The 27971-nt window shown below is 36.2% G+C and overlaps 1 protein-coding gene across 1 annotated transcript in view; it reads left to right on the top strand.

Annotated features, from left to right (window-relative positions):
• The first annotated feature begins 393 nt into the window (after positions 1-393).
• LOC118184116 (acid-sensing ion channel 4-B-like) overlaps positions 394-27971 on the top strand; it is a 44827-nt gene continuing 17249 nt past the window's right edge. Inside the window, exons 1-4 of the mRNA XM_035353767.2 lie at positions 394-835; positions 10264-10448; positions 13136-13266; positions 15625-15790. Coding sequence (XP_035209658.2) covers positions 765-835; positions 10264-10448; positions 13136-13266; positions 15625-15790 — 553 coding nt within the window. The 5' untranslated portion in view covers positions 394-764. The remainder of the gene's footprint in view (positions 836-10263; positions 10449-13135; positions 13267-15624; positions 15791-27971) is intronic.

Here is a 27971-nt window from a genome sequence, read left to right on the forward strand (position 1 = left end):
TTTCAAAAATTATATTCGATCTTCCACACTTGAAATACTATATTTAATATTAGCTAACTGGCATTGCTTTGAAATTTTCTTCGATACATGCATGTTGTTAATCCTAACTTTTGGAACAACATTTCAGTTTGAAATATTAACTAAAATTCACTTAGCTTTTATTTTTTCACTCAAATACTGATAAAATTCATGCGACCGGATAAAATTCCTTTCTGTTGTAGCTTGAGCTTGTTGTTCCTGAGTCCGTTTAGTTCCTTTTTTCAACTCCTTTCAGTTTACAAAGGTAAGCGAAATGCCCCAAACTTGCAGGACAATGCTTCTTAAGTAGCATTTATGATTGTCATTTTATGGATTCATTGTGATACGTGTAAAAACGACGGAAAATGTTGTAGAGACGTTAGGTTATTTTGAAGCCTGAGACGTGAAAAAATGTACAACGCCTTCGCCGGGACTCGAACCTGGACCTCTCGAATACGCACTTAGTGTGCTACAGTTATACCACGAAGGCATGCAGAAAGAAGGAAGAAAATACAATGGATAAAACATATCTACTTACTTAAACACTTCTCATATTTTTTTTAATATACAGATTTGTATCAGTTTCTTTTATTACAGATACTGAAGACACTTTGTCCTTGCCAATATACCATGCTTTGAGCCTTGGTTATCCTTATAGCGGTTTAACTCTCGACGAAAGGATTAATTTACACGAAACTGTTACTTTAACTGAAGAATGGATCGAAAAAGTCAATTCATCATTATGGATGCACAAAGACAAACTCAAAGAATTTGAGAATGCCAATGTTTCTGAAATACTTTGGGAAAACAGCTATCGGTGAGCATATTTTTAAAGGAATTTTTCTTAAAGAACAGTATTTGCATGCTATGCTGTTCAATATATTTTCCTCAGTCAGCTTGTATATATTGCTCAGTTAATTATCATATACTGCAAACCGACATAATATTTACTCTAGTAACATAGGCAACATCAGTTCCCCTGCAATATCTTGGTTTACCATGGGAATACGTCTGCCGAACATCGGTACTTCGGCTCGGGCTTAAATTCCGGGGAATGGGCTAGTTTCATGGATATCATCGTTGTTTTACTCACGTGTAACATGGATTCTAGCCATTTTCCCTAGAAAGCCCTCCACAAAAGCATCTCTTAGATATATACCTTTAATGACTTTGCCATAATCAAATAAACAAATTCAAGCCATAACAGCCTGAAAGATTGCTAAGCAAAAATATTGTAACACATTTTAGATAAATTTTGCAGATTTTTTATAATTTAAATGAATCAGAAAAGATGAATAAGGCTCACTTCTTAAGGAATAAAATAAAAGAGCAATATTATCGGTGCCTTGGAAGTTATTCGAGACAGATATTAATATCAACAATAAAGGCAGGTCGGCTAACAATTTGAAAAAGAAATTTTAATAATACTGTACCATTTTACACTTTGTTACTAACAGACATAATTGATTTCTTTATTTCCGTGTATATTCTCACTTTTGATAATTTGATATATATGTATGTCCTTCATACGGCCTTTATTTTTGCAACTGTTGGTCGTACCCATTATAGCAATATTCGAAATGAGCTAGGCATCAATTATGCTTTGGCATTTTTGAATTTTACAAAAATCGATTTTTTTAAATTTTTCAAATCTAAATTTTTATGCAGTTTTCCGGTTCCTATAGTGATATTTACTAAACTTTTATACTCAGTGCAAATAACAATAAAAAGATCGACTTGCAGAAATTAACAGAGATATTTAATATAACAATTTCATTGCTTTTGCCATCATTTCGGCTTTCTTCAGGGGGTTGATTAAAAATGAAATTAAAATAAGTGGAAACCGATTTATCGCTTTTAATGTCCCAATGTGGCATTCTTTCGTGATTTATTAGTGTATAATATTCATTGATTTATAACTTTGTTACATACAATGTGACGAAAAAATACTTTAGAAACACGTATTTTATAAGCTTCCAAATTCTAAAAATACTTATTCTTCTAGTTGTGGCTAATCTCTCTTGTCTTACCTAATCAAGACAAGTCCACGAATTCATGAATTTTATCGGATCGAGGAGTACAAGACTGGCCTTGAGCTCAAGGCTTATTCATAAACTCGTGCAGTTTTATTATTTTACAGTCATACTCTAGTAATCATACAGCAATCATTAAATGAAAAATAGTTTTCCTCATTTGTAAATTACACAAATAATGTTAAGAGACGTTTATGCACCAGTACTGAAGCGTGCCACTGTTTCTTAGACTATAATTTATATGAGTTTCTATGAATCCTATCCGTAAAGTAGTTATTTCTTTCTTGTCATCGATGAGTTATAATATTACACATACTTTAGATACATTTCACCTTCGTGTTGTTTCTTCCCCTACCAATAAAATTCACCGCTTGATACTTGAATTTGTGTCCATTTTCTTCTACCAATAAAATTCGTAGTTGGCTACATAGACTTCAATCACGATACAAACTCATAAGGTACCTACAGTATTTGTTGCCATTGTGGTTTAATATGCACACTGATCAACCTTGAAATTTTGCCCTAAACAGCACAAGACCTTCATTCAAAAAACAAAACAAAAAACGAAACAAAAAAACAATAACCCCCCCCCAAAAAAACTCATAATTCCTTCGTTGTCCATCACTAATAATCAAAATACGGCTGAACTAAAACTACTTTGACGACTCCAGAACTGTAGCTAAGGTTTTCAGCTCCTCCAGACAATTGAAAATTTGGCGCCCTCTTATGTTTACCACGAATAGAAAATATTTCATTTTGAAAATTCACAACATGAATTTGGCGCGCCCTGGACGCTGCACTCGGGAACAGATTTCCCCCTTCCCCTTATAAGATTGCCCCTGGATAATTCTAAAACTAAAATTATATATATATATATATATAAACTGCCATTTCCGTTGATGAATTAAATTTTCTGAAAGTGTTTTACATTCATAAGTATCTTTTACTTCTGGTTAATGGTCTCATTTCTAATCCCTCTTTGCAGCTTTTTAAGCTTTTTTCCTTTTCAGCTTTTAAATAAATTGATTGTTTTCTTTTAGGTTTCAGTCAGTAGATGGTCCCAACGGCTTAGTTTTCTATTATTTAGCTAGAAGCTTCTGGAATTGTTTTCTATTGTTCTCGCTAGAAAACCACGTTTCTTTTTCGTCATTTTTACTCTTGCTGCTGAAGAGTTATAAGGTATTTCTCCCGCCTTCTTGGCATGCCTTTGTGGTGTAGTGGTCTGCACGCTGGGCGCGTATTCCAGAGGTCCGTGATTCGATTCCCGGCGAAGGCGTTACTAATTTTTTTTATTTTGCCTGCTTCCAAAAAAAATCCTAATGTCTCTACAGTGGAGCCTGAACTAAAAAAGTGTGTTGGATGATGATTCTCCTCACCCAGGATTTGGAGATTGGGTTTCCTAAAAACCCCAGTCGCCCGCCCTTTAACAGGGGAAGTATATAAGGTATTTCTCCCGCTTTCTTGGCATGGCTTCGTGGTGTGGTGGGCTGCACAATAGGCGCGTATTCCAGAGGTCCGCAGTTCGATTCCTAGAGAAGGAGTTGCTAATTTTTCATCTTGCCTGCTTCCAAAAAAATACCTAATGTCTCTACAGAGTAAGGCTTTATTTGACCTCCGAAATAATAGTCCTGCAAATTTACTCGCGTGACGCCGATCTTCGCTGCTCATTTTTGGCTTTTTTCCAACAATGAGTGCTCCTCTTGGAGGTGAAAAAAATATACTGCTGAACAATTTTCGAGACAACCTGCGTAGCAGTGCTCATTATTTATTCTATTAACAAGAATTTTTTTTTAAAAAAAACATATATTTCATTTTTAGATCAGTGAGAATGGACATATTTCGCTTTTAACTTCTTGTGTGACCTTTGAGCATGACCTCAAACTTTAAAATTAAATACTTCGGCTAATTTTTGTCGTACGAGTGTCAAACGTTTTGTTTTTTATGTACTGGAATGAGCATTTCTATATACTAGAATGAGGTAGCTATAGGAACCGGAAGAACGTATATGAACGTGTTGGACGTATATGAACGTATATGAACGTGTTGGAAGAACGTGTTGGATTACTTAATAGTTAATTGACTATTAAGTAATTAATTAATTGACTTTTTAAATTTAAAAATACCATAAAATCAATGTTTTCTTTCTTTAACAATGGCAAAGAAATATTTATTCCTATACAAAGTAAAATAATCAAGTGTTCGGTACTTAAAAACATTTGTTTGAAGTTTCTTTTATTTCTGATTTTATGCATTTATGGTGCACAGTTTCAAAAGATATTTTATATATAAGAATAGGAATAATTCATTTTTAGGAGGCAAATACTCTCTAATTTGATGAATACTTCTGATGCGACAGATTCGTGAAGCGAAATTTTAATTATAAATAAAATTATAAATCTAGAACAATTTTAAGTAGCTAACGATTTTAATTCAAAATTAAAATAATTTATTTAATTAAAAATTTCAGGCTCGCAAAAATTATTTGTCATAACACAGTTGCTTTCCATCCTTTCATTATTAACACATTTTCATAAATTTAAGTTTTTTGTAATGCCGAGTAATTCCACTAATAACTCATTGAAGAATGTCATTTGTACAAAATGTTTCATTTCACATGCTATTGCAGTATAGTAGAAAAGGACCACTTTTGAAATTTTCTTCATGTATACATAAATTTATACCCGACTAATGAAATTATCCATAACAATTATTATTCGTCTAAAAGCTAGATATATCTTGACAGATTTTGATGGTTGAGCACTCAATAGTAAGTTATATTTTCCTCCCTCCTTTTTGTGTGCCTTCATGGTGTATTTTTAAGCACGCCAGGCTAGATATCGGGAGGACAGATTTCGAATCCCGGCTAGAGTACTGAGGATTTCTCGCGATTAGCGCGATTTAGGGGAGTGGGAACTTGCTGACCGCACAACTGACGCCCAAAACTAAAATATAGTGAATTATAATTCATGACCACAAGGATTTGGCTATTGGGTCTTCGCCTCCCCAATCATCCTTTAAGTGGAGGAGAATGTAAAGGATTTTCTCCCTCTTTACCGCATGCCTTCGTGATGTAATTAGAAGTATGTATGGATAGCAATTCGGAGGTCCAGATTTCGAATTTCGGCGAAAGCATTGCACATTTATCACATCCCCTGTTTCCGAACTGAAATGCTTAATGTTCTGTACGACTGTTCACGGTAAAATGCTTCATAAACACCCTGCAAATCTAAATCAGTTTATCTGAACTCTGATTTGTGATATGAGCATGCAGAAAAAGTAATTTTGTTCTGCGTAGAATTATTTTATGTAACATATCACGCTAGTTTCCTGTATAGTTTTTTAGACAATTCTAAAATTGAGAAAAGAGTTTTTGTTAAACTTCCAGAGTAAAGTGATCTTTCTTAAAATTTTTATTTTTGATAATTTCTTTTAAAAATGTATCAGTAATGAAAAAGTTAAAATGGTACGTCTTTTTTTTAACTGAAATTATTCAATTAATACTTTATCTTTAGGCATGTAGTTTACCAATTAAGAGACTTGGTGAAATTACTTATTAATTATACCAGGACTGCTGTTTCCTATTATTGCCTTTTCGAATATACTGGAGTCCTGAGGGAGAACAGAGAGTTTACTTAAAACTATGTTCCTGGAAATGGTAGAAGGCACGACACAAATGGGAAGGGTTTAATTACCCTTTATTCTTCTTATAGTTTACAGACGTTCCCGCGCTTTGGGATACAAAGACCAGTACTTATGATCCGAACATAAAAATAAGAACTAAAACTAATTAAATTAAATAAGAGCTCAATAAATAACTCATATACTTTACAAAGACTAGTAACGCGAAGATTGGCCTTTTAATCTTTACGTATGCAGTACGCCAGAATGCGAGAAAACTACAATACGTCTTCAGTATCAAGAGGACTAAATTCTGGCCTTAACCCTTTGCGGCACAGTGTGTCCGGTCTGGACACACCTAAAATTTTCCTTCTGTACGCACAGAAAAATTGAATGAAAAAGGATTTATAGATTACTATAGGTTACTCTGAACCTTCTTTATTTGTACTAGATGGCAGCTCAACACAAACTAGTCCATATATTTTAGCCATGTTTAGTTTTTTTAAGACCCTCATTTTTCAAAGAAATCTTCCTGATTTTTTAAGGGTATAAAAGGAATTGTTTGAAAAGAAATTTCTATGTTATTTTTTTGGCTGTATGCTAATCTCCTTACGCTATATTAGTTTTAAATTTTTACCTTGAAATCTTGCCTAAAATCAAACGGCGAACTTTAGGTGTGCCCAGACCGGGCTCACCGATAATCTAGGACAACTCAGAGTCTGTATTCTTTGTTTCTTCGCATCTCATCGGTCAGTTCATTGACAACAATGCTCGTTTTAGCACTCTTTTCGAAGCTCTATTCAATTAGTGTGCCACTTTGGGCACACCCACAGAATTAAAACGATAAATGCTACGAGTATCTTCACAAAATTTTACTTGTGTACTCCTCTAGGCCTAATTAGACTGCCTACCTTTCTTTTTTTAATCAAAACTCCGACTTTAAAATGTAGCGTGCCGGAAAGGGTTAAGGGGCTGACAGATCTGACTGAAAAGCACGTGTTGTGAGGTTAAGGTAGCGAGATGTCTCTGTCTCTAACTATTTCTTGGCTAAAATCCACAACTTAAATATTTAACAGTTTGCAAGCTCAATTTACATAACTAAAACTAACCGCGTTTATTCTGGCCGGAAGTGGAAAATAAAAGAGGACAATAAAGTCCTCTTTATTATAAGTCAAAAAGTTTTAAAATAAAATAAACGTTAGTAAAACTTAAAATCCTTACAATTGTAACGAAAATAACAGAAATTAAAAAAAAAAATGAATTAAAGCAATAAACTGAGGGCAGGATATGTAGCCATATGTTAAATTAAAAGCGAAGTGCAGTATGGTAAAGTTCTTTTTGCCGGATTATGGCTAAAGAGAATTGTATGAAATAGCGAATTTGGAATTTTACTTTGGAAAACGATTCTCTGTAAAACTATATTGGAAACGAAGACTGTTGCCTACTATTATAAGCAAAATAAATCGAAATTAATAAATAAGTCTGTTTCAAAAGAAGAGACAAATAATGAGTGTGATTTTGAAATTTATGAAATTGTTCAAGACAAATAATAGAATATTTACAATCTGTAAAGAGGCAAAATGAAAACTTCTCTATCTTTTCAAGTAACACTTTCTTACTTGTATTTTGCTGTAAAGGCCAATGTTCATGGTGCTGCCATACAATGGGAGCAAAATCAGTGTTTCTTATGCTGCACGAAAAAGGCCTTATTAAAAGATAAAACTCAAACTTTGTGTTTGTTAAAATATAGGAACGATAAGAATTGTATGAAAGCAAAGGAATGAGAGCTATAAATGACCAAAGCAATTTAATGCAAAGCTGAGCCTACTGTTTTGGAGGTGAAAAACGAAATACCTGCATACCAATCCCTGTTATCCTGGTAAGTGGCAGATTTATGAAATGGGAGATCCCGTCTTCATCTAAGCATTCTGTACCGCGCCACGCGCATAAGAAAAAAATCCGTACTTGTGACTGGACATAATTTCCGATGATATTATTTTCTCTTGACGTAATGATGTTTAGGAGGGATTTTTATCGTTTCATTTTCGTTGAACGACATGCATGACTGACACGCAAGCGTGAAAATTATCATTTGTTTTCTTTGAACAATAATGCCCGACAGAAAAAAAAATCACATGCAGCGTTCCTGTTTCGTGTAATAATAAAATTATAAAATCCTTGATGCTATTAATATCAGAAGCAACCTTAAGCACTTATATTATATAAATAGTTGAGTTAATGAAATGAATTTGCAGATACATTAGGTTTAATTGGAGGCAGAAGTCATGAAAAATGAGCAACGCCCTCGCCGGGAATCGAACCACGGACGTCTGGAATACGCGCCCTGCGTGCTGACCACTACTCTACGAAGGCATGCTAAGAAGGCGGGAGAAATACCTTATATACTCCCCCTTTTAAAGGGCGACTGGAGTTTTTAGGAGACCCAATCTGGGTATGGAGAATCATCATTCAACACCCTTTTACTTCGGACGCCACTGTAGAGACATTAGGTGTCTTTTAGAAGCAGGAGATGTGAAAAATGAGCAACGCCCTCGCCGGAATTCGAACCGCTGACCTCTGGAATACGCGCCCAGCGTGCTGACCACTACACTACGAAGTCATGCTAAGAAGGTGGGAGAAATACCTTATATACTCCCCCTTTTAAAGGGCGACTAGGGATTAGTGTACCCAATCGCCAAATCCAGGGTGTGGAGAATCAACATCCACCGCTATTTTTACTTCGGGCGCCACTGTAGAGTCATTAGATTAATTGGAAGCAAGACAAATGAATAATGCCCTCGCCGGGAATCGAACCACGGACCTCTGGAATACGCGCCCAGCGTGCTGACCACTACATTACGAAGGCAAGCTAAGAAGGCGGGAAAAATAGCTTATAAATTTAGTGCGAAAAACCAAAACACAGTGGTTACTCGTAAGTACATATTATTAATGCAATTTTGTTGCATTCCGTTCCTTTTACATTGCAGAAAATATTTTCTATGCAACTGTGTATGTTATTTCTATTTTCATGTCCATGGCTTTAACATGTATTCTGTTGCCTGAAATAAAAGAAAAAAGTACATTCGGTTTTATGCTGAATTTAATACACGTTTGTAAGAAAAGAAACTTCCTTCTTTAGTAAACATTATGTTTCTACAAATGTACAAAAAAGTTGTTACACATTAAAAAATGGGCAATATTCATAAAGTAATGTTATTCAATTTAAACGTACGTAGCTCTATCTGCTTTCCAAATCTACAGTAGTCTAACTTCAAAAATAAATTTTACTTTTCAAACTGAATAAAAATATCGTAAATTTCTTGTTATTATGATAGCTCCTATTGTTTCTGCTATTTGCGAAAATTGACTGGTCTCGCGTTTTCAGAGATTACAACTGCAGAGAATGGATATGTAATGAATATGAAATAATAAATTAATTATCTCAGGATTTTTAATACGAACGATTTTAAATTAAAAACGCATTTATGAAAAATCTCTGCATCCAATAGAGTTAAAAACACTAGAAGAAATAATATGCTTTCTCTCTAGGGAGGAAGAACATTACATTTTTTATATTCAATTCGCCACACTACAATGCCATAAGAAATGGAATCTCATGGCAATAAAAATACAAACACGTCATTAAACAGTAATAATCTTTTCGGTACTGCTATTAAAATACAGAAAAATTATGAAGGCCTACTCTCGAGCCCAAGCAAAATAGAGGAAATGATGTCATCGGAAACCATATCCAATCCCGAGGTGGATTTTTTCCTATGAGTGGGGCGCGGTATGGAATGCTTATTTGCATCCCGTCTCCTCTGAACTTTTGAGGGATTCTTATTTTAGGACATAAGACACGTATACGTACGTTGCTTTCCTTTGAATCCGGAAAGTGACTTGCGGCTCCTTGGAAAGCGGAGCCCTTCATGATTGTCCCTTGTGTGATGTTATAAATCTACTTGTGATCTTGATGTCTCTCTCACTGCCTACAACCTTTAAAGCGTAGCTATTGTGGGGCAAGACGGGACATCTGTCCCCGGGCGCATCATCTAGGTGGCGCCCAATTGATGCTACTAAAGTTTTTAATGAAATGTTTTTCATTCTTTGCACATAGGGGCGCAAATTCTTGAGTTGTTCCCGGGCACTGGAATCCTAGCTACGTCACTCCTTAAAATCGGTAAATTTTGAGAAGAGGTTGCATAGAGAAGTCACGTGATTTCTGACTACTGAGTTAATATTGTTAATTATACTAAATATTAGAGATGCAGCAACTTACTACATATCATTCACTACGTAACACTACGTCATTGTTAAAATGATTCAAACCATCGACTATATCCGTGACTATCTTCGATTGCCTGTATTCTATTCTGAAATTCATTGTTTTTACTTTGTAACTGTAGATCATGTAACTTCATAGAAGAAATTTCGTTCGATATGTATCGAAAATACTGCTTTGAAATTCTGAGATAAGAAATGGTTTGAAGATTCATTATTCATAATGCACGATTATAATAAGAATACGAGTCTAAACGTATCTGTTAGCAATTTTTCCATTCATAAAATTTTCATATTTTTCCTTTTTTCTTAGATGTGAAGATGTCTTCAGGAGATGTTCTGTAGGGTTTGAAACCATGAGCTGCTGTGATATTTTCAATCCTGTCCTTACAACATATGGATATTGTTTCGCACTTCAAGTGAACAAAACTTCTCTTGGAGCACTGGAAATGGAGACACTTCCGTTTATTGTTGACCTCCACGTTCCAACAAGTAACAGTGAGTTAAAATACTAAACAGTTTTTTAAAGGTTAGCGCCATCTCACCGAACAGTGTATTCTAGGAATATCTGGAAACTTGTTTTACCTCATCCATGAAAATTAAACTATAGAAGAATCTCCATGCATGAATCTGCATGATTAGCTTTTAAATTTATTTTTCCTTTAGTAATGGACATCAAAAACGTTTAAAAGTTTAAAAAATTTTCGGTTGGTGAGGAATTTCTTCAGAGCTATAAGATGCACATACGACCACATTTAGCAGCTCCTATTTCATTATCGATGTGAGCGTCTGAAATTTCTCTGTTGAAACTTGTATGAACATTTAAAAGTGAATTACTATTGAAAAAACGCTATGAAAAATCGGAGTTGATTTTCAGAACAAACAATCAAGAGTAAGATGTAAATATTTATATGCATTAAAATTTGGACAAAGTCCCTTCAGTGTACAATTACAATTACTTACGTTCTAGCATCAAGACGTGGCATTAGTCTCAAACCTCACATTTTTGCCCGTATCAATTTTCAAATGTTGCCATCAAATGTTATCGGTTTAATTATTTATAAGGTATTTCTCCCGCTTTCCTGGTGTGCCTTCGTGGTGTAGTGGTTAGGCACGCTAAGCCGCTATTCCTGAGGTCCGAGGTTCGATTCCCGGCGAAGGTAATTGCTCATTTTTCATCTCTCTTGCTTCCAAAAAAAAAAAAAAAATCCTAATGTCTCTATAGTGGCGCCCGAACTAAAAGGGTGTTGGATGATGATTCTCCGCACTCAGATTTGGCGATTGGGTCCCCTAAAAAAAAACCCAGTCGCCCTTTAAAAGGGAAAGTATGTAAGGTACTTCTCCCGCTTTCCTGACGTGCCTTCGTGGTGTAGTGGTTCTGCACGCTGGGCCGGTATTTCAGAGGTCCGCGGTTCGATTCCCGGTGAAGGCGTTGTTAATTTTTCATTACTCTTGCTTCCGAAGTTACCTAATGTCTCTATAGTAGCGCCCGAACAAAAAGGGTGTTGGATGGGGTTTCTCGACACCCAGAATTTGGCGATTGGGTCCCCTAAAACCCCAGTTGCCCTTTAAAAAAGGGAGTATGTAAGGTATTTCTCCCGCTTTCCTGACGTGCCTTCGTGGTGTAGTGGTTCTGCACGCTGGGCCGGTATTCCAGAGGTCCCAAGGTTCGATTCCTGGCGAAGCCGATTGCTCACTTTTCATCTCTCTTGCTTCCCCCCAAAAAAATCCTACTGCTTTTACATATTCTTACACAAATAATATAGCGAATATTAAAAAAAAATGTATGGCAACACAAATAAAAGAATGTTGCTGCTGTATGTTATCACCATGTATTATTTTTAAAGTAATAATATAGCGAATATAAAATAAAAATGTATGGCAACATTCAACGCTTTATCCAAAATTCTAAAGATATCCAAAATAATTTTTAGCTTCCACTTGTCAGTTTGTTGCTATTTGGCGAAGCGTAAGATATGTAAATTTTATTTTGAATTTAATCTGTTAGATATTGATTAAAAGCTTAGCAATTTAAAAGCAATAAACTCAGTTCTTTATCTGTTTTATCAATTACCAGTTGAACCCGCGAAAAACACTAAATTTATTAAAAACACTGTATATATTTCTTTTTTTATAGTATTTTCAGTTTAATTATTTTCTTTTTTATAGTTACATTTTTTTTCCAGTAGCTAGCGCCAGCGGCTAGCATTAAAATAGAACGAATGAAAAAATGAAATGAAGAACAAAAGTGAGGAACGAGAATAACAGTCCTTCTTTGGACTAAGGAATTTAAAGGATATACTGTATTGGGAAGTAAAGCTGTACAGCGTAGATACGCTGTTTCTAAAACTTTTGTGACATTGCTATTGAATTTTATATAGCATAACTGAGAAGAAGATGATGTTTAATAATCAAGTTAAAAAGATAAAAGAAAAGTTCCGTCAGCAGGAGTGAGTCCAACAGCAGGTAGATAAACTGCAAGCTCAACGAATGCATATACCTCTATTGCAAGGTTAAGTCTGAATCCTTTCAAATTTTATTGTTATTATTAGATTTTTCCGCCAGAATTTTGGTCAGTTTTTTTACCCGTTTCTTATCCTAAACTGAAGGACTTTTTCAATCAAGAAACAGTTTTGGAATCCCTCATTAAAGAAAGAACCCAATTCTTGTGAGCCGCCAAAAAAGTCGTGGATCTTTTCTTCCTTCATTTCCGCATGAATATCATAATTGAGTATGATCTTTTCATGCACTTCTTACTTTTTTATTTATCTAGTAAACTAAAAATTGTGCGTTAGGAGTAAAAAGTTTGTAGTTTTATGTCCCAAACTTGTTTTATAGTCAGCTAACTGCTTTATAGTATTGCCTTTAAAGGCATCTTTTTGAAATTCTAATTTGTGATTGTTGGAAAAATTTTTCATGTGATGTTAGATTGCTAAACCAGCAAGAAGTGCCTAATGTATTGAAATTAAGTAGTTTTTGATGATAAAAACTGAATGTTCTGCGTAATTTCCAGTTAAATCCTCCATGGAAGCATAGATAACTAAAATGATTTTTCTCACAGTAAGACTGCGATGCAGTATAACCTAAATATCTTACATTTACACAGATGACGTTTGTATATCTTATTTGTAAATTTCATAATTTTATTATGATAACAAATAATTGTTATTATGTATTGACTCTAGCAACTGACTCTGAAGAAGGTTACTTGCTTTTGGTCCATGATCCTCGCTTTACTCCACGCATGATACTTCCTAAAGATGGTCTGCTGGTTGCACCTGGCGTTACGATGAGCCTACGCCTCACACTGAGAATCGTAAGAACTATTTAATTTTGAAACCTACTAAAGGCAAATTATAAGAATATTTAAAATTGATGAAAATATATTCTGACTTCTGGTTGACTTAGTAATCGAAATAAGAAAGATCCCTACTTATCCTACTACTTATCCTTCAAGTGTAAGATAAATAGAGCCGTACTACGTTACGGCTCTATTTATCTTACACTTGAAAGCATTCTAGCAAATAATATGAACATGCTTCGCGTAACTTTTTTCTAGGAGTATAATTCGTATTTCAAATTGAAAGCGAAATTATTCATGTATGATGCTAAAATTGACGGCTGCATTGAGATTTTACATTATGTAATCATTGTATAAAATGGAACAGTTTAAGCATATCTTTGCATTACAACTAATTTTCTTATTATATTTAAACATTTCAAAATTAATAATTATTTCGAGCAAGCTGATAGTAAAGTTTCTGTGGATACAAATAGGAAGTCATAGCGTATCTCCGTAATTTTGTGCAATATCCATGTCCTTAAACATTACGCAATTCTCATGGTGTCTTAGTCCCAGTGTCAGACCTACTGCTAGGACCGGGCCGAAAATCTCCCTGATGACTCCTTATTTGAAATGATCACCTGAAAAAATAGCTACACAAATATATAACTGACATTTTATTTAATTAGAATTAAAGGCCGTATATTTCCGCAGAGAAGACTAGTTAGCAGATATATATTACTATGAGAACATCAATTTTTTCATTTTGTTTACAACAATCAACTAACCGTAAATTTTTGAAAAATTTTCTTTCCTTTAGAGAAACTTAAAACCGGGGGGGGGGAATAAATGTATTGGAGATACTTTCTGTTCGTAATGGTACATCATGTATTGGGATTTCTGATTATTTAATTTACCCTGCAAACACCATCCAAATAATGATTCCGTGGCTACTATATTTTTCGAAATTCTTTTAGTTTTACGTGTATCTTTTGAATAGCAGATGTATACTCCCACGAGACTATCAATTTTTGCACTTTGTTTACAAGCAACAGCTAACTGTTTCTGTTAGTTAACTAAATTTTTGAAACTTTCTTTTCTTCAGCTAAATTTAAATCGCGGAGAAGAGGAATAAAAGTATTAGAGATACTTTCTGTTCCTAGTAGTTCAACATCTATAGTAAGATTGGGATTTGGGATCACTGATTATTTACTTTACCCTGTAAAAACCAGCAAATAATGATTTAGTTTCTGCTACATTTTTCGAAATTCTTTAACTTTACCTGTAATTTTTGAAAAGTAGAAATCTACTCCTGTGAGAATATCACTACTTCCAATTTGTTTACAACAATTAGCTAATTTTAAATTTTTTAAAACATTGTTTTCTTTAGAAACATTTAAATCGGTGGAGAGGAATAAAAATATTGGAGATACTTTCTGTTCCTAGTAGTTCAACATTTATACTAATATTGGGATCTCTGATTATTTACTTTACCCCGAGAACACCACCCAAATCGTTATTTGGGTGGTGTAGTAGCCACGAAAATGTAGTGGGCACGAAATCGTTATTTCGTGGCTACTACATTTTTTATACAACAATCAATTAATTGTTAAACTTTCAAAACATTATTTTTTTAGCGAATTTTAAATCTGCTGAGGGTACAATAATATTGGAGGCACTTTCTGTTTCTAGTAGTTCAATATCTGTACTAAGAATGGGATCTCTGATATTTTCTTGTTTTGCATTAAAGACATGAAATGTCTTTTCTAGAGCAGTTGTATCTCCAAATGAATGAACAGAAGGTGTCTCTTTTCTAATAATCGGAAGATTCATTTTACTAGATACATCTTTAGTTGTGGAAGTTCTTATTGTTATGAAAGTTCTCATTCTCTTTGATTTCATTATTAAAAGAAATTCTCACACTTCCACATTTCCCATTATTCCAAATCGAAGAAGAAGCAGTTTTTAATAAAATTTTGTTAGACCTGTTTTCATCGGCATTATATGACGAAACTGAGGAAATAATATTCGTATCCGACATTTTTTTTTTCATTTTTATCATTATCTCTTTTTCTAGTGTAAATGAATAAAAAAAATTCTTTCGAATGTTTATTATTACAAAACAGTAAACTTCAAATTGCCTTGATCAAGCTCAGTAAACTTATAATTGTCTTAATCCGAATATTAATTGAGACATAGCTGTACTTAAAAAAATTAACTTTCAGTTATTTCATTTTTTTTTCGGTGATAGTATGAAATTCTCTGATTGCTAAGAAATTTCTTACCGATTATAAATAATCGACTAGTTATTGATTGCTGTTTGATATTTCTTCAGATTTTTCTGCAATAGTTCTGTTAAATATTCATTTGAACCTCATTCTTATTTTGTAGACTGATTACAGCGCAAAATACGCTAAATGGTTTGGTCTGGTTACTGATTGCCCAAATGTAGCATGTATGGGTGAAGACTACAGTATTCAAGAGTGCGTTTTCCAGAATGCAGCGTATAAAGTAAAAGATATTTGCAACTGTTCTTGGATTCTTGATGAGTGTGAAAGTAAGCCACCTTTTCTCCGCATTTAATTAAGTATTTTATGGGAAGATATTACATGTATAAATGTACAAAGAAATTTATAAATCAAATTGTATGCTAAAATTGAGATAAAAAATATTTTTGCACTTAAAATTAGATAATATCTGCTCCTGTTATAATATTCATCTTTAAAGCATTCGTTTAAAATAAACTCAACTTAAAGTTCAACAAGTCTAGAATAATATGTTCAGAAATATAAAGCTTTCATACCATCAAAATAATTTTAGAGTAATTATAAGGTAAAATTCCTCATCTCTATTTGGTCAATATTCTTTAGTCTTAACTTCAACAAATAATGGAAAGTACCTTATACAATTATACAAATGGGGAGTGAGTGAGTGAGTGAGTGAGAGATTATGGCGCAAAAACCAAAGATGATTATAGTGCGCCAAACACGTGATGGGGTGAGTACAATTGATGAAATTAAAATACAATAAATAAAAACAAGTAGACAAATGTATCGAATCCAGAGGATGAAGTCATATAAGAACAAGTTAAAACCACACATTTAAAATTCAAGATACAATCTTTAAAACAAATTACATTAGGTGATAAAAGCCAGTTTCTTTCAAATAATAAAATAAATTACAATTGACCTCTCTTCCGATTAAACGGTCGAGAGGTAAATCACAGCTATTAAAATATTTCTGGCGAAGACTATTAAAATATGGACACTCAATTAAAATATGACGAACAGATAAACAAACATTACAATTAAAACACACAGGCTCATTTTCAGCTTTGAGAAGATAGTTATGTGTGACTCTAGTGTGACCAATTCTGAGGCGAGTCAAAAGAATTTCCTCTTTACGATTTTTGGTTGATTCCCAATACTCAATTCTAGGTTTTACATGTCTTAACTTGTTTTGAAGCTCAACATCGCAAATTTGCTGCCATTTTTTCCGGACCTTTCCCTTGATGACATTGCAGATATCTCTAAAAGGGATAAGGCGACTGGACAGTTCAACAGCAGATTTGGCTGCGATATCTGCAAGCTCATTTCTCTTTATTCCAGCATGTCCAGGAACCCAGCAGTACAGGACTTCATATCCGCGAATCGTTAAATTTATATGAATTTTCAGGACATCCACTACCACAGGATTCTCAGTGTTGGGAAAAGCTTCCAAAGATTTAAGAGCACTATACGAGTCTGTATAAACTATGAACTTCTTGTGGCAGAGCTTCGAGATGTACAAAAGAGCATAATATATTGCAGTTAGTTCAGATGTTAGGACTGAGCAAGCATGGTGTAGGCATCTGCCCTCAATGTAATCTTCAAATACAAAAGCCATCCCGACATGATCATTTGACTTTGATCCATCTGTGTATATCGGATAATAACTGCTATATTTGTGCCTGTGCTCAGCAAAGAGTTGTCTATAAACGATCTCGTTAGTGCTCGCCTTCACGTGATGTTTGAAAACATCAAGGAGCTGAATCCGTGAAGTTTCCCAAGGTGGAATTTTAAAATCCTGTACTGCTTGGGGGTGCATATCAGAGAGGGAAAGTTTCTCAATGACAGGGCGAACTCTTAAAGGAAAACTAGGAACAGAGGATGGACGTGTTTCAAATAGTGAGTTACACTCATTATCAAGTAAGCACAGCTTATTGGGATGTTCAGGTTGGGATAGAATATTAAAATATTGCAGAAGGGACAATTGTTCAGGATTGTGCCTCAGATAAAGTGATGGTTCATTACAGTCAACATACAGGCTCTGGACAGGAGAAGTCCTGAAAGCTCCTGAACAGATCCGTAGAGCTTGATGGTGAACAGGATCCAGTTTTAACAAAACAGATGAGCGAGCGGATCCATAAAAAACTGAGCCATAGTCCAGTCTAGAGCGGATAAGCGCTCTGTAAATACGAAGCATGGAGCAACGCTCTGCACCCCAGGAGGTGTTCGCCAACACTTTTAAAATATTTAGTGTTTTTAGACACTTCTTTCTCAGGTTTAAAACATGAGAAAGGAAAGTCAATTTCTGGTCGAACGTCACTCCTAAAAATTTTACTTCGGGCGCAACTGGAATAATTGTACCATTCAAATATAACTCAGGTTCAGGATGGAGACCTCGCTTCCTACAAAAGTGCACGCACACAGTTTTCTGTTTCGAAAAAGTAAATCCCTGTTTGTTTAACCATTCTTGGATCTTATTCAGAGCCATCTGCAATTGCCTCTCTATGTATCTCATGTCTGCTCCTCGACAGCTAATCTGTAAATCATCTACATACGAGTATAGTGATCCCAAGATGGTAGGAGGAAGTTCTTTTAATACAGAATTTATTTTCAAATTGAACAGCGTTACACTAAGCACACAGCCTTGGGGTACACCCTCTTCCTGTTGAAAAACATCCGAAAAAACAGAGCCAATCCTTACTTGAAAAGTTCTAGTGTTCAGGAAATTCTGAATGAAAATTGGTAGGTTGCCGCGCAAGCCACTCTCGTGAAGATCCCGAAGTATACCGTATCTCCATGCCTTATCATAAGCTTTCTCAATGTCGAAGAATACCGAGACAAGGTGGCTTCTTCTTACAAATGCTTTCCGAATGGAAGTCTCTAGGAGGAGCATGTTATCCACGGTTGTTCTCCCCTTTCAAAAACCACTTTGATAACGCGATATAATATTATTCTTTTCCAAGAAGTAGACTAGGCGGCTGTTTACCATCTTTTCAAACAGTTTACAAACACAGCTGGTAAGGGCAATTGGCCGATAGTTCGAGGGATTCCTCGGGTTTTTCCCTGGCTTCGCAATAGGAATGACAACAGCTCTCCTCCATGTACTAGGAAATGTACGCTCCTTCCACACTCTATTGTAAAGTGTGAGAAGGGCACTCAGTGACTTACAGGACAGATGCTTTAGCATTTCATAATACACGCCATCCAGACCCGGACAAGACCTATGTGTCTGCAACAAAGCTCTCTTTAATTCAACCATAGTAAAGTCTCTATTGTACGGCTCAAAGTTAGAAGAATTGAAAGCGATGGGATTTTTCTCAGAGTGTTGCTTGATAGAAAGAAATGCAGGTGAGTAATTTCGGCTGGAAGAAACGGCAGCAAATGTCTCACCAATTGTATTTGCAATTTCTTCTATGGAGCTAATCACTCGGCCATCTTTTTCCAGAAAGGAAAGTGAGTGGTCTTTATACATTCCGCATGCTTTTCGAACTCTTTCCCAAACCCGCTTACTAGGCGTAGAGGATGTTATTGAGGACACATATGAAATCCAGGAATCCCTCTGGCTCTGCCTTCTTACTTTCCGTGCATTTGCTTTGGCTCTTTTAAAAGCTATGAGGTGTCGCAGAGTAGGATATCTACGAAAAATACCCCATGCTTTTTTCTGTTTTTTCAGTGCTTCATGACAGTCGCGATTCCACCACGGTTTCGAATATTTTAGTGTTTTTCCCGATGTTCTAGGAATCGAAAGCATAGCTGCCTGAATAATAGTATTAGTAACAGCTTCAACAGCGTCATCGATACGCACACCTTCTACCATTTCCTCCGTCAGCTTTGCAACGGAAGAGAAGAGTTCCCAGTGTGCCCTGTCCAGGATAAAACGAGGGACTCTCGACACGGGGTTTGCTCCTCTTCGTGCAAGAGACACAAAAATAGGATAATGATCGCTGTTGTACAGGTCATTTCCGACACTAAAAGTGCAAAATGGCAACAGAGATGGTGAACAGATGGCAAGATCGAGAGCGTGGAATGTCCTTGAAGGCTCATGGAAGTACGTATCTTGCCCATTATTTAGGAGACAAAGGCTGTGATCTTCGATCATCTGCTCAATTTGTCTTCCTCGGCAATTTGTATCTTTACTTCCCCAGAGTGGACTATGGCCGTTAAAATCTCCTATTATGATAAAAGGCTCAGGCAGCTGCTCTATTAGATTATTTAAATCTTGCTGATAAATTTGCTCATTTGGAGGCAAATACAAAGAAACAAATGAAACAACAATATCAAAATTTATTTGAGTAGCGACAACTTGGAGGGATGTCGTCAAAGGAAGTACATTTGAGGGATAGTCCAGTGAGGTGAGGAGACCTACACCTCCGCTGGCACGCGCACCTGTAAGGTTATCCTTCCTGACGAGAGAAAACCTCCGAAGTTTTGCATGTTGATCTGGTTTCAGATATATCTCTTGTATTGCGAAGCACACAGGATGATAAGCATTTATAATAGATTTGATGTCAAGCAAGTTTCGGTGGAAACCGCGACAGTTCCATGAGACGAGGGTGGCCATTATGATTGGTGTTTGTTTTTCCTGTGTTCCTTTTTACTTTTGCGCGGAAGTAGATGCTCGGGAACTTCCATTCCCTCCTCCACCTCCATACCTTCTGAATCTAGAGATTCAGAATTCATGTCATCTACAGATCGGCTTCTATTTTTGGATACTATTTTTGGAGGCACAGTTTTTGGTTTGCTCAAGATTGTTATTTCTTTATTTTGTATTGTATGTGTTGGATTTTCTTTTTTCTTGCTTTCAGGCTGCTGGGTTTTATTTGTCGGAGTCTGTGTAGTTATGGAAGTTTGGGTGGCTATAGTGCGGGTTGATTTCACGGCATTTGCATATGATTTGTTTGATTGAGGACGTGTGCTTTGAACTTGTCTCCTGGCTTCGGCATATGAAATATTCCTAGAAACTTTTATGGTCTGAACTTCCTTTTCAGATTTCCATTTTGGACAAGAGCGAGAAAATGCTGGGTGATCACCCTTGCAGTTAACACACAATGGCGCAGCGGTGCACTTATCACTATCGTGGCCAACCAACGAGCATCTGGCGCACGTAAGGGTGCCACGACAGGATGTCTTAGAGTGACCAAATCGCTGGCATTGGAAGCATCGCATTGGGTTGGGAATATATGGTCTTACGGGACAGTTAAGATACCCAGCCTTTATATTCTTCGGCAGATCAGGCGATTTGAAGGTCAGGATCACGTGTTTCGTGTCAATCAACTGACCTTCCTTTCGCATCTTGATCCGCCTAGCACCACAGACATTTTGGTCAGCTAACTCGGAGACGAACTCTTCTTCTGAAACACACAGAAGGTCGATCTCCGAGATCACGCCTCTACAGGTATTAAGTGTTTTGTGTGCTGACACTGTTATAGCTAGTTGTCCAAGTTTGGTTTGACATAAAAGTGAAGCAGACTGGGTGGCCGAAAGGGTATCAATGAGCAAGTCTCCAGAACGGAGACGCTTTATGTTCCTTGGCTCACCTACACAGGAATGAATGTATTTGCTGACCAGGAAAGGAGACATCTTTTGCAATTCTCCAGAGGCACTGGAAACAACAACAAAGCGCGGACAATCAGCAGATTCTTTGGCATTTACAACGGTACGGATATTCTTTGTACTGGATTTGTCAATAACTTCAATATCTTTGGTATTTTCATCGGTCCGGATCTTTTTGTTAATGGATTTGTCAACGATTTCTATATTTTGGTTGGTATCATTTGAGTCAGGTTTTTTAAGAATGAAAAGTGAAGCCATGTTTGTAAGAGAAAAGATTCTGGACCGACGGCCCCGCCCACCACGGAGCCCAACAAGGGAACACAGATTCCTGTGTTAGGGCTAGCCGGACCTATACGCAAACTGAAGCCCCACAGTCGGCTTTCCCGAAAGCAGGTACTCCCGAGAGCGTAACCCCAAGCCACTGACACAAGGACTAGTGACCAGCCGATTGACACCCGTGAGGACGACTAAGGTGCCTCCCGTTTAGCTGAAGCAGAGGCCAAAGCAGTGTGTTGGGGACAGTACCTCGCCCCTCAACTACCAGGACCCTCCTTTCCAGCGACACGGGTCTCCACGCACGGCAAACACGTGGGCAGTTTTCTCGCCACTCGAGAACTAGAAACAAGGTCTGTTCCAGCCTCTCGTGACGAGCCCCAAACTCCGCAGAGAGAAACCACAAGGGAGAAGGGAAGGGAAAAAGTTCCAGCCAAGAGGAGAGGAGACGGAAAAGAGGATAGATCACTGGGACTCCAGGATCGTGACACCCGTCTCACCAAGAAGATGATCCCCTGAAAGGCTAGGGTACCTCGGGATTGCCACACCCGTACTCACAAAAGTGAGCCCCCTGAGGGACAATTATACAAATGTAATGAACTGAATACGAAATGAAGAAATATTTCCTTAATTTATATAAAGATGTATTAATTTTCTAGAAAGTACACATATTAAGGCTCTTTTCATATGTTTATTAACATGTGGCTAGTTTCTAGGACTATACAAGAAATAAATTTAGGATTCTAATACCGTAATATCTACTGCATATGTAATCCAAGCTTATGCTGAATTTCGAAGTTTTATTCAAAGGTAATTTAAAAAGGTGTTAATCTTCTCTTTAATCATATAAAAAAGTAAAATTAAGGATGCTGCTCGGTAAAATCAAATATCTGACTGATTTGAAGCTAGTTTGAAAAACAATTTAACGAAGTATCTATAGGCGGAGAAAAGGTTTTCTCATATCAACCCCTTTAAATTTTGTATTTGTCGATATAGAGAAGTAAAGTCCTTGAACAGCAAAATAACTTTTAAACGCAGAAAACTGGATTTATGTCTACCTACAGTAAAATTATTATATTCTATTATATGAGACCACTGCTGCGCTCCTAAAAGCGAAATTTGGAAGCTGGCGATAATACCACGAAACCTATGAGAGACGACGAAACATCGTGAATAGCAAACGTGTACAGCATCGCTGATTTGGTACGAAATGATTCTCTAGATTAACAGTTCTCAACCTGAGGTACTTGAAGCGAACCTAAGGATATGCAAAGAAATCAACAGTAATGGCGAAAACAACAAATTGATGTAACGAATGCAGATTTAAAAAAAATACGAAGTGTTCAATATGTTTATGTATTTTATTGATTAAATGGGGAAGCAATTGGGGGAACTCCATTGAGACCGTTAGTCATCCAGATGTGTTAGAAATCAATTTAATTAGTTGTAATTAGTTTTGCCAGCACCATTTTTATTGATCGATTTCTTACTCATCGTGCCCCACCTCGCTGAGTGGTTAAGACCGCCGAATATTGGACCTGGGGTCGGAGCCAGGCAACCGGGCTGACTGCAGGATTAGTTTTCCCCATAAGTGAATCCGAGCCATTTTCTCTTAGAAAGTCCTCCACGAAGACATCCCTTACTTCAGCAGATAGCCCTAGAGTGCTTTGCTATAATCGAATGAATCAAACCCAAACTCCTTAGGCAGATAAACCTCGTATGCTTTGTCACATTCAAATAACATAACTTTACTCATCGCATGTAGAAATCGCCTTTCCAGCTTTGATATAGCAGTGTCGTATGAATCGATTGGCAAGCAATAATATTTTTAACATTGAGTGAATCATCAAATGAGGCAGGTAGCTGTCTTCCTTTATAGGAATATTACTGTCAATTTGAGTGAGAGCAGAATTTTATTGTTTTGCGTTATTTTTGTTCTTTTAGTGTTGTTAAATGTAATGTTTGTTTAAATAAAAATAGAAAGTGGTTGGTGTATTTTTATGACCTTATTCTCAGTAGTTTATAAATTTTATGGTGTTAAAATAATACAACAGCAAGATATATTGCGGGAATGCTCTAAGAGAATGAGGAAGTTTACAATAATTCTGAAAGAGGAGGTTAGAGGTACTCTGCACTATAAAGTCTTTTTAAGGAGTACGCGAGTGAGAAAAGGTTGGGAACCGCTGCTCTAGATAAACCAATAACATTGAATAAGAACACTAAAAGATGCTCTAGATAACCAATAACCTAGAACAAAAACCCTGAAATGAGAATCTCTCGGTATCCTATCATTGGATGAAATAGATGTCATTTATGAAATCGTAAAGCGTAAAATTTCTAAACGAAATTTGTCTCCAAAATCGTGGCGAATAGATGAAAGTTTGAATGATAGCATGCAAATGAAAATGCTACGTGACCTCGAAGCAAAAACTGGCAAACAGGGAGGGTTTGAGAAGACTGTGTATGAGTTAGAACTTTGAGTCTAAACATGACTAGTTACTACTCCAAAAGTACTGAGAGAGATAATTTTCTCTTGTGGAAATACTTTCATCGGCCGAGAGAGATATGCTTTAAGCTTTTCTGGTTGTTTCTTATCCTACCACGACTACTATCAATACCATTTGCCGCTTAGAGAAGTAATCGTGCCTATTCAGGTGTTCCACAAGTTTAAGAGTGCACGTGCAGCCAGTGGACGTATTGGTTGATGCGATAGTTCAACTACACTGCAGAACCAAAGACATCAATGTAGTGTGTGGCCTTGCATTTGGTAGCATATTTCAAATTTTACACGAATTTCATGCACCCACATATAGTGTTACACTAACGCAAGGGATGCTACCAAGAGATTTTTCAGAGATGGATATGCAGACATATTTCGTGGGTAATATTATGTGGACAAACGAGGCGAAATTCCATAGCAGTAGGATGTTGAACACTACCTAATTCACCCTATTGAGCTCTCTAAAAGCCAATCAACAAGAGGTCCGTTATACGTTGTGTAGAGTTCCTAATTGAGTCTAAGATGAGAGTCGAGGAACCTAGACAACTATGCAGCGACTTATCGCTGTGTTCAAAACAACTAAGACGTAGATTCGAGAAGCGTTAAATTACCCTTTTATTCACTCAAATAAGAAAAACAGTCGGCCCCTTCTTGGGCTTACAGGAAGCCTCTGCTAGGGCTTTAACTCAGAATAAGAAATAAGAAACTAAACTATAATTAACTAAACGAGACTTGGCCGAAGCTAGACAAAATTATTTGACGTAGCCCTTAAATTAAGCTAGCCGGCGAATATCAAAAGACACGTATAATACGGCCGAGTGTAACAGCTCCAAGAGTGACTTAGCCAAAAGGCAGAGACGCGCTACTAAGGACTATCGAAGCTTTGATACTTTGATTGCATATTCTGGTTTACAGTGGGAATTGACCTCTATTGAAGTTAGTTGAACCTTCCTTAAATACTTTTTCTAACTCATTTGCATTCAAAAAGATTTTAAAAACTCATTCTGGTAAGGAGATGTAAGTGGAAACAAGAATTAATGGGAAAGGGTTTCAAAATTAAAACAACTGTTATAAAATTAAAATATACCTTACAGCGTGATCAATAATTGTGAAAAGAATTTTACGAAAATCTCAACGACGAGCTGCGTTAAACGAAGCTCCAAAACAGCGAAGCAAATTACGCATTCTTTAGACACAAGCTTCTTTGGAGTCAGAAGACAGAATGATTCAGGTTTTGGGAAACTGAAAGCAAAATATTTGAGAAACAATTTGATATTACCGTATTTATTCGAAAAGGAGATCCTTTTTTTTGCTATATATACTATGTTGTAAAATTTGCTACGGTCTTAAAAGCAGAATAGTTTGATAAATTAAATTCCAGGATGAGAGAGTTTAACTATCAACACTTTTTAAACCCCATAGATAATTACCGTATACAAAACTGCGAGCCACCGCTAATTATAATAGCCTAGTCAGTGATTTCACTTTAGGCATGCATTCATTATACTAGTCACTGATGTACCGAAGACAAATAGGTAAAATGTTTCTAATCTTTCTCTCTATACAATAGTAAATTATCGTATTTAGTTAAGCTGTTCACCTTTCATTATAATCAGAATGAAATGAGTTTTAATCAGAACTATGCTCTCATCAGTATTCACCGACATTTTTATTTTTCAATTTATTCTAAAATGTAAGTGGTTTCTTATATTTAAGTAAACACGGTAAGTGAATATCACAGAAATTTAGCACACATTCTTTCACTTGTCAAAGGATACTGAAGTTGTGCTCAATTCTTCTCAATTCGAAGATAGTTTTTCGTGAATTTAAACAGCATCTTTCATACAAAGTTGAAATAAATTTAGAATGTATTTTCTCCATCCTTTCCGTCTGCGCTCAAGGAGTAACTAGATAACATGTCCGACGCGCAATCGAGAGGGCCTAGAGTTCGAATCTTAGCGAGGGCATTGCAAATATTTCCAGTTTCCTGACATAAAAAAATGAAAACACTCTACAAGTGGTGTTCGAACTAACAGTTGATGGATGATAATTCGTCACCGCCAGAATTTGGCGAATGAGTCCCCTCATTCCCAGTCACCATTTAAAAATGGAGTATACAAGGTACTTTCTCCATCATTTCCATATGCCTTCGTGATGTAGCTGGATACACGTCCGACTTGTAATCTGGAGGTCCAGCGTTCGAATCCCGGCGAGGGCATTATACATTTTCAGGTCTCCTGCATCGACAAACCTAATGACTCTAACACTTGCTGCTTATAAGAATGCCTAATGTAATCACGGCTCGTTATGGGACATATGCTGATCATATAGGCGCCAGATCTTAAACATTGCACCAACACTAAAACTTATGGTAAATATCCTTCATACTGACAGCATAGGTGGGATGATTCGCCTGTTCTTGCGCTACATATCCAAACATGTGAGATGTGCACATTATGTGCACTTGTTAGAGCAAAAATGTTCCTAATCCAAGCTCAGATATTGTCAGCAAGTGTCTTTGTTGAAAGTCGATCAGCAAAGCAACACATTTTTGCGATTATTGTATTATTAGTTTTTGCAGATATAAAGGGTGGTCCAAACTTATTCAGCGCATTTCATGTTTGAAAAAAAAAAATAAGACAAAATGACAAGCGTGCATGTTTATTGTTTTGTTGGAATGGCAATTTAAAACAGCTTTACACTACAAAATATTAAACATTAAAACTAGTGTAAAATGGACTCCAATATTTTTTAGAAGAAAACCGTGTAATGATACTTCATGTGTCACTGCTTAGGAACATAATGAAGAATGCTGACTTAATGAACCATTGCAAAACGATTTCATTAGCAACTTCTGTCGCAATAGATCATTGTCTTCTTTCTCATGCCACACTAAAAACTCGAATTCCTTGAATTTTTATCCACAATTTTATCCACATTTATCCCCCTTCTACGCTCTATTAACAGATATTTCTAACAACAGTATTTTTTCAATGTAGGCAAGCTACTAATAACTCTAAAATAAGTTTGTTAACAGATAATGGTCTTTTTCCTTAAAAAGCATAATCTTTACCCCGAAAGGGTCTCTTTGTCGAATGTTAAGCACATGATGACTGTTCATGTTTTTTCAGGCTGCCCAGGTAGAAACTAGTTAGTGACTTTGACTGCCGTACGACTAAAGTCGGAGTTCGAACCCCGGAGAATGCATGGATGTAAAATTGTCTGCCCCGTCACAGGAGGTAATGGTGCTCGCCTGTTAGTAACACCATAATAAAATAACCACTGCTTCCGTCCTTTGTTGTGCCCAAAGCCTAAAATTGCTAGTGTCCGCCATTAAAAAAATATTTTTTCCCAAGTCAGGTATTCGACAATTTGCATAACATTTACCTTTTTCAGCCTAAATTTCTTTTAATGGAAAAATTTTTTAATTTTTTTTCCTTCGTAGGTTGTATCTTTATGACTCAGTAGCATATATGGTTGTTTCAAATGGCTGGAAACTTGCAACTAAACGCATTGGTCGGGGAAAGGCAAATACCCATCGGTTATTTAGCCATCTTATCACACAAGGTTGCACACGGGAAACCAATTTTTCACCCACTAGGACGGAAACGAGATACCTGGACAGGACAGAAAGAAGTAGGCGGAACATCAGAATTTCAGCAAATGGTCTGCCAGATGTAATTCTATTGAACAAACTGTACTATTCTGTTCCAGGTTTGATGTAGCACACCTAGGAGGACGGATGTGAGGTCTTTCCCTCTTCCCTTACTATTAAACCTGTCGGGTGGGTAGTATTTTCGGTGTCCCATGCCGCTTAGACGCATATAAACATCCAATATCTTTTCCTGGATTTGAGTCTGAGCGCAATTATACAACAACCTGGAACGATAAGCACAAAAACCGATCAGAGTGGTCAGTGATATATTTACAAAGTTTTCATCAATATTTATCAGTTAGAACTTGGCCCGGAAGACTATGAATAAGCTCATGCGTAAGCTTAGTTTTATTACAAGTACTCTGAGAATATAATCAAAGATAACGTGAAAATACAATAACATTTATTCAAGGTTTAAATGCTGAACGTTTAAGTTAGAAATAGCAATCTTGAGGGTGAAGACAAAAGCTATTCCGAAAAAAAAAAAAAA

This window comes from Stegodyphus dumicola, chromosome X1 (assembly GCF_044657685.1).
Source record: "Stegodyphus dumicola isolate Sdum_Otavi_A_Nest chromosome X1, ASM4465768v1".
Classification (NCBI taxonomy): Eukaryota; Metazoa; Arthropoda; class Arachnida; order Araneae; family Eresidae; genus Stegodyphus; species Stegodyphus dumicola.